The sequence below is a fragment of the Oncorhynchus mykiss genome, chromosome 16 (genome assembly GCF_013265735.2).
Source record: "Oncorhynchus mykiss isolate Arlee chromosome 16, USDA_OmykA_1.1, whole genome shotgun sequence".
Classification (NCBI taxonomy): Eukaryota; Metazoa; Chordata; class Actinopteri; order Salmoniformes; family Salmonidae; genus Oncorhynchus; species Oncorhynchus mykiss.
Window position 1 is genome coordinate 58159628 of NC_048580.1, and position 8136 is coordinate 58167763.

At 41.8% G+C, this 8136-nt stretch overlaps 1 protein-coding gene across 1 annotated transcript in view; it reads right to left on the reverse strand.

The window, feature by feature from the left end:
• Nucleotides 1-2453, reverse strand: part of LOC110491122 (bone morphogenetic protein 7) — a 56981-nt gene extending 54528 nt beyond the window's left edge. The window contains exon 1 of the mRNA XM_036947379.1: nt 1693-2453. Coding sequence (XP_036803274.1) covers nt 1693-2188 — 496 coding nt within the window. The 5' untranslated portion in view covers nt 2189-2453. The remainder of the gene's footprint in view (nt 1-1692) is intronic.
• Between the last annotated feature and the right edge of the window lie 5683 nt (nt 2454-8136).

The following is an 8136-nucleotide window of genomic DNA, read 5'->3' on the forward strand; positions in this document are numbered from 1 at the left end:
ACAAAAACTCCAACATTATTTTGTATTAGGGCTTTGTTCACAAGCCGCAACTCACAGAACAAGCATAGAAATCTCTAGGCGAGAAAGGGTCTTGATTACACAAGATGGGTTCAGTTATAATATTATTTATTTTGTTTGCCCCAAATCAAAATATGCTCTCTTGTTGATGTGAAATATCTTTGTGATGATTGAACTTTGCAAGGTTCTGCAGTCACATCCAACTGTGTCAAAATGCAGCAGGTCCCTCTTTAATGATATAGTGCAGCAGAGGAAGCACTGTCACCTCCCACTTCGTTGCCAAAACACTTCAACACTCATCCATTCATCTCTCCAGGATTCATCACAAACTCCAGCTCCATCGAGCAATGATATTTCTTCTTGTTTTCTTTGTTAAAATTAGCCTTTTAACTTTCCTATAACCGCACAAGTAGTACACTGAATATGTGCTCTTGCCAGATCCCATACTGCTTTGTAATTTCCCTCTTCAAATTAATCACAAATACGCATCTTGACCCTCATTCATAAATGCAGTTGCTGTGATTGCATAATTTGTTGGCCAAATTGAATTATGATGGTGTTTTTATCTTTTCATAAATCCCCTGGCGTTGCCTGCTAATATTGTGATGATGGGCAGGCAGTAAAGCCAGTAATGGAGCAGAATCTCAGGGGGATTTCACTAAGACTCACTGATTAGATAAGGAACGCGATTATGAAACATGGACAAAAAATCCACAGCCAACAACTGAGAGAAAGCGTATATTCTAAGAGGGAAAGAGCATAGGCTATCCAACACCTGACCCTTTTTCATGTGTTGAGATACAACCGATCATGCCCAACTCTGGAGATAGAATACATACTGTTGGGGATGTTATTTTGTCGGAAATGCAAAACCTAAAGAGACCTGAGGAGACCAAGATGCACCTTGAACCTATTCTGTTGTTGACAGTTGCTCATACTCCAGATAACAACAGTGGACTGAGTGACTGCAGGTTACATCATCTGTAGGGTTGAGCACCTGAACATTAGCTCAGTGGACAGCTGTTTGACAGAGACAGAGACAAGACACTGGAATGTGACATTCTGGGATTCCTCAACTAGCCCATTAACTCAATTGCAACACACTGTAAAGATGGACTACCAATTCTACAACTTGTATCTACACTGGATGGCTTTTCTTGTGCAGTGTGTGTGCTGTAGCCCTATAAAGTGCTTCTACCCAACATCCCCATGTGCAGATGAAAAAGCATGGTTGGTTCAATAGAAAATACATCTAACTTTCATTCTCCTGCTATGTGAAAATCCCAGTTGTCTTTTATGGCCTATAATCAGGAGGGCGATAAGTCTTAAGGACCCAGTGTAACTTACTTTAAAGTCATTAGATATTGCCTAAACATGGAACAGGGAACCTAAACAATGTCACTTGGTCTGTAAATCAATATTACTAACGTTAACAGTTCAATCATTTGCAAATCGCCATAACTCCAGTTTCACTCATGTTATTACATATTGGTGTATATGTAATAAGATATGAGCAAATTGTTACATACACATTTAAGGCATGGCGCTTATCTGTTTTAAAGATCTCTTGAAATTAGATATCCACCGTGCAAAACCTCAGACGGTTATTAAGATGGAAAATCGAATACTGCATGGGCACATCATAATACGCACAAATGGCAAGGGGTGACATACCTAAATTCACAAAGCTCATAACCATGTCTGCGTCGTTTAGCAAGTTGTTGTCCTGTAGAGTTGCTATCGGCGGCCCCTGGGTGGTGAAGACGGGTTTGTATGGATAGGAGTACGCGTCCTCTTCCCCCTCCGTGGACATGGCATTGTACAGGTCCATCATGAACATTGGGGCCGCGTTGTGCTTCCCGTGGAGATGCGGTCGCGGCCGATGTGGGAGCCCGAGTATCGAAAGGATTTCCCGCTGCATCTCCCTGCGCTCCTGGCTTTTCAGCCGCCGGTGGATGAAACTCGAGTGGACCTCATTGTCCAGGGTAAAGTTAGAAAATACTGTGTCCGCCAGGACGCAGTAGCCCCATACGAGGAACAAAGCAGGGGCACGTCTATCCAAAAATGAAACCATTTTGATGCCGTGCGTAATTGCGCTGAGTGCTCTAACCCAATTCTTAAAATAAGGATATTGAACTTCGCAACATGTTTTGTTCAATGCCTGAATCATTCACGGCCCCTCATGTTGAGGGAAGAGTTCCCGATTGGAACATACATTTCACTTCAACGTCCACTGTTATTGGATTGCCTTAAAATCCACTGATCTGTACAATTTTGAATTTCGATTATTTTGCCTTTACATCCAGATACTCCGACCTCTTTCACTAGCCTGTCACTGTCTCCCTGGGCCACGCGTAAACTGCAAGGTTGACAAGACGTGTTGCAGCGAGTGCGACGAGCCGAGCTCAGCGATCCGACTTTGAGGAGGTGCTTTGTGCGCTGGGAGGAGCAGAGAGAGAACGCTACAATTGCTGTAGCCCAGTATAGCACTGTGTGTGTGTCTGCGCGCGCGCCTGTGTGTGTGCGTGTCCGTGCTTGCATGATTACCCTCCCAAAATAAGTACAATGTGACAAGGCCAAAATACCATACCTATGTCTATATTGCTTTGAAAAAGACCTGTCATCAGTATCATGTTCTCTTGCATGTGTTCCGTGGAAACGGTTAATACGCCGTTTACCTATGACAGGCGCCTGAACTATTTCTCTGTTTTATGGAGGAGGCATTATTTGCTCCTAGGGAAACTGTGTGGGCAATGTTGGCAAATGTGTTCTCTGCGTTGCCTAATACAGAAGGAGAGATCGTAACATACCATACAATGTGTTCATATTGCAGGTGCACTACTCTACTAGAAAAATAACAATGATGACTAGATTATTACAACTTTACCATCAAAACATTTAGTCAACCAACTTTATCATCACAACATTCAACTTTACTATCACAACATTTAGTCAGCCAACTTTATCATCACCACATTCAGTCGGGCAACTTTACTATCCTAACATTCAGTCGGGAAACTTTACTATCACAACATTTAGTCAGGCAACTTTATCATCACAACATTTAGTCAGGCAACTTTATCATCACAACATTCAGTCAGGCAACTTTACTATCCTAACATTCAGTCAAACAACTTTATCATCACAACATTCAGTCGGGCAACTTTACTATCACAACATTTAGTCAGACAACTTTACCATCAAAACATTCAGTCAAATTTATTTGTCACATACACACGGTTAGCAGATGTTAATGCGAGTGTAGCGAAATGCTTGTGCTTCTAGTTCCGACAATGCAGTAATATCCAACGAGTAATCTAACCTAACAATTTCACAACAACTACCTTATAAACACAAGTGTAAAGGAATGAATAAGAATATGTACATTAAAAAATATATGAATGAGTGATGGTATAGAACGGCATAGGCAAGATGCAGTGGATGGTATAGAGTACAGTATATACATATGAGATGAGTAATGTAGGGTATGTAAATATAAAAGTGGCATTGTTTAAGTGGTTAACAGTCTGATGGCCTTGAGAAAGAAGCTGTTTTTCAGTCTCTCGGTCCCTGCTTTGATGCACCTGTACTGACCTCACCTTCTGGATGATAGCAGGGTGAACAGGCAGTGGCTCGGGTGGTTGTTGTCCTTGATGATCTTTATGGCCTTCCTGTGACATCTGGTGGTGTAGGTGTCCTGGAGGGCAGGTAGTTTGCCCCCGGTGATGCGTTGTGCAGACCTCACTACCCTCTGGAGAGCCTTACGGTTGTGGGCGGAGCAGTTGCCTTACCAGGCGCTGATACAGCCCGACAGGATGCTTTCGATAATGCATCTGTAAAAGTTTGTGAGTGTTTTTGGTGACAAGCCAAATTTCTTCAGCCTCCTGAGGTTGAGGCGCTGCTGTGCCTTCTTCACAACGCTGTCTGTGTGGGTGGACCAATTCAGTTTGTCCGTGATGTGTACGCCGAGGAATTTAAAACTTTCTACCCTCTCCACTACTGTCCCGTCGATGTGGATAGGGGGGTGCTCCCTCTGCTGTTTCCTGAAGTCCACAATCATCTCCTTTGTTTTGTTGACGTTGAGTGTGAGGTTAGACAACTATACCATCACAACATTTAGTCAGACAACTTTACCATCACAAAATTAAGTCAGACAACTTTACCATCACAAGATTCAGTCAGACAACGTTACCATCACAACATTCCGTCAGACAACAGTACCATCACAATATTCAATCAGACAACTTTACCATCACAACATTCAGTCAGACAACTTTACCATCACAAACTTCAGTCAGACAACTTTACCATCACAACACTCAGTCAGACAACTTTACCATCACAACATTAAATCAGACAACATTACCATCACAATATTCAGTCAGACAACATTACCGTCACATTATTCAGTCAGAAAACTTTACCATCAAAACATGTCGTCAGACAGATTTACCGTCACATTATTAAGTCAGACAACTTTACCATCACAACCTTCAGTAAGACAACTTTACCATCACATCATTAAATCAGACAACATTACCATCACAATATTCAGTCAGACAACATTACCATCACAATATTCAGTCATACAACTTTACCATATACAAAATACTTAGTCAGACAACATTACCATCACAATATTCAGTCATACAACTTTCCCGAGACAACATTCAGTCAGACAACATTACCATCACAATATTTAGTCAGAAAACTTTACCATCACAATATTCAGTGAGACTTCTTTACCATCACAACCTTCAGTAAGACAACTATACCATCACAACATTACCGTCACATTATTCAGTCAGACAACTTCACCATCACAACATTTCGTCAGACAACAATACCGTCACATTATTCAGTCAGACAACTTCACCATCACAACATTTCGTCAGAAAACTTTACCATCACAATATTCAGTGAGACTTCTTTACCATCACAATATTCAGTCAGACTACGTTATCATCACAACATTCAGTCATACAACTTTACCATGACAATATTCAGTCAGACAACAATACCGTCACATTATTCAGTCAGAAAACTTCACCATCACAACATTTCGTCAGACAAATTTACCGTCTCCCTAATAAGTCAGACAACTTTACCATCACAACCTTCAGTCAGACAACTTTACCATCACAACATTCAGTCAACTTTACCATCACAACATTCAGTCGGACAACTTTACATCACAATATTCAGTCAGACAACATTCAATCAGACAACATTACCATCACAACATTCATTCAGTCAGACAACATTACCATCACAACATTCAGTCAGTCAGACAACTTTACCATCACAACATTCATTAAGTCAGACAGCTTTACCATCACCATATTCAGTCAGACAATTTTACCATCAAAACATTCAATCAGATAACTTTACTATCACAGCATTCACTCACATTTACTATCACAACATTCAGTCAGAAAACTTTACCATCACAATATTCAGTCAGACAGTTTACCTTCACAATATTCAGTCAGACAACATTACCATCACAATATTTAGTCAGACAACATTACCATCACAACATTCATTCAGTCAGACAGCTTTACTATCACAATATTTAGACAACTTTACCATGACAATATTCAGTCAGACAACATTACCATCACAATATTCAGCCAGACAACTTACTATCACAATATTCCGTCAGACAACATTACCATCACAACATTCATTCAGTCAGACAACATTACCATCACAATATTCAGTCAGACAACATTACATCACAACATTCATTCAGTCAGACAACTTTACCATCACAACATTAATTAAGTCAGACAACTTTACATCACAACATTCATTCAGTCAGACAGCTTTACCATCACAATATTCAGTCAGACAACTTTACCATCACAATATTCAGTCAGACAACATTACATCACAACATTCATTCAGTCAGACAACTTTACCATCACAACATTCATTAAGTCAGACAACTTTACCATCACAACATTCATTCAGTCAGACAGCTTTAGCATCACAACATTCAGTCAGACGACATTACCATCACAATATTTAGTCAGAGAAGTTTACCATCACTTTATTCAATCAGACAACTTTACTATCACAACATTCAGGTAGACAATTTTTCCATCACAACCTTCATTCAGTCAGACAACTTTACCATGACAATATTCAGTCAGACAACATTCAGTCAGACAACATTACCATCACAATATTCAGTCAGACAACATACCATCACAATATTCAGTCAGAGAAGTTTACCATCACAATATTCAGTCTGACAACATTAATTCAGTCAGACAACATTACCATCACAATATTCAGTCAGACAACATTACCATCACAACATTAATTCAGTCAGACAACTTTATAATCACAACATTCATTCAGTCAGACAGCTTTACCATCACAATATTCAGTCAGACAATTTTACCATCAAAACATTCAGTCAGACAACATTACCATCACAATATTCAGTCAGACAACTTTACCATAACAACATTCAGTCAGACAACATTACCATCGCAATATTCAGTCAGACATCTTTACCATCACAACATTCAGTCAGATAACATTACCATCGCAATATTCAGTCAGACAACATTACCATCGCAATATTCAGTCAGACAAGTTTAAAATCACAATATTCAATCAGACAATTTCACCATTACCATTACAACATTCAGTCAGACAACTTAACCATCACAACATTCAGTCAGACAAGCTCTGTGAGGTAGGATGAGACAAGTAGAGCAGGGGAAACAAATTACACACACACACACACACACACACACACACACACACACACACACACACACACAAACACACACACATACACACACACACACACAAATGCCCATGCCCTCTGAGTGATTGTTTAATTATGAGGCAATATGAGCGCCAGACAAAGAGCAGGCCAGGGTTGGAGGGGACGGGGTGCAGATGTTTGGTAGCTGTTTCACCCCTTCCATATGCCACCCTGGCCCCAGCACCTCTTAAACACCACATATTAATGGAACATCCCTGACCCTCTTGTGCGCTCCGTTCTGGCCTTGGCAGGGAGAGGGGCTTTCAGATGGCCCCTTCCACCGTAAATGACCAATTCATGTTCAACGGGCTCCTCCTCGGAGTGTAACGGTACACTTTTAGCTTCACAGAGAGACTCGTTTTAGTGGCTCTGTAAGGTTGAGATGTTTTCGAGCCACAGATTGCCAGGTAATTTTTTGACAGTCAAATTAGACTTCAATGGCACAGCGAGGTAGAACAGGACATACAGTCTCTGATTCTGAGCTTTAATTGACAGTAAGAAGGAGAAGGACCCAAGAGCGAGAGCATGGCTAGAGGTAGTTACAGGCTGAGCCCACCTCCCTGCCCACTTAATATGCTTTGTCTCCATTTCATTACAGCCCCACTCCCCTTTTTTCGATGACAATGCAGTGCGGTTTGTCTGAGAGCTTGCCCTGTGCTCTGTGCCTGCCACCATTCACTCCATGTGTGTATCCACAAGTCACTCTATTGCGATTTAAATGGTCTTTCAACAGTAGTTTGTACCATATAAACACTGCTAACCGGTCCCTCAGATTCAGCTTATGGCCGCAGGTGTTTACAGTACGGCGGTTTCAGACAGAGGACATGAAAGGGACTTGGTTTCAGTTAGAACCATGCTCTCTGGCTTTATACTGCAAGCTGGGGCCCCCTTGGCCCCCAGGTCCACAGCCCTCCAGCCCCCCTTGCTCCGCAGCCGCTCTCGCTCCCCAGCCCTCCAGCTCTCTAGCCTTCCAGCCCCTCCTCCTCCTAGCCCTCCAGCTCCCCCTCAGTTCTCTAGCCTCCCAGCCCTGGCCTCAGTCATTGCCCAGAGAGGCGCTGCCACTCTGGGGCAGGACACTCCGAACAGACCCCCCTTTGTTTGGGCCTCTATGGCCCTGTTGACGGTCACAGTAAACAGTGGTCTCAGGCTGAGCCCAGGCTGTGTGAGCTGCACTGAGGGGCTAAAAAATACAAAGAGGGTTTGAGATTTCTGCCTCTTCACTGTCACACACACACACACACATTATGTATATGTAATATACACACTAAACAATTATCACACACAATCAAACACTGCGTTATCAGACAAGGCACACAATCATGTACACAGAC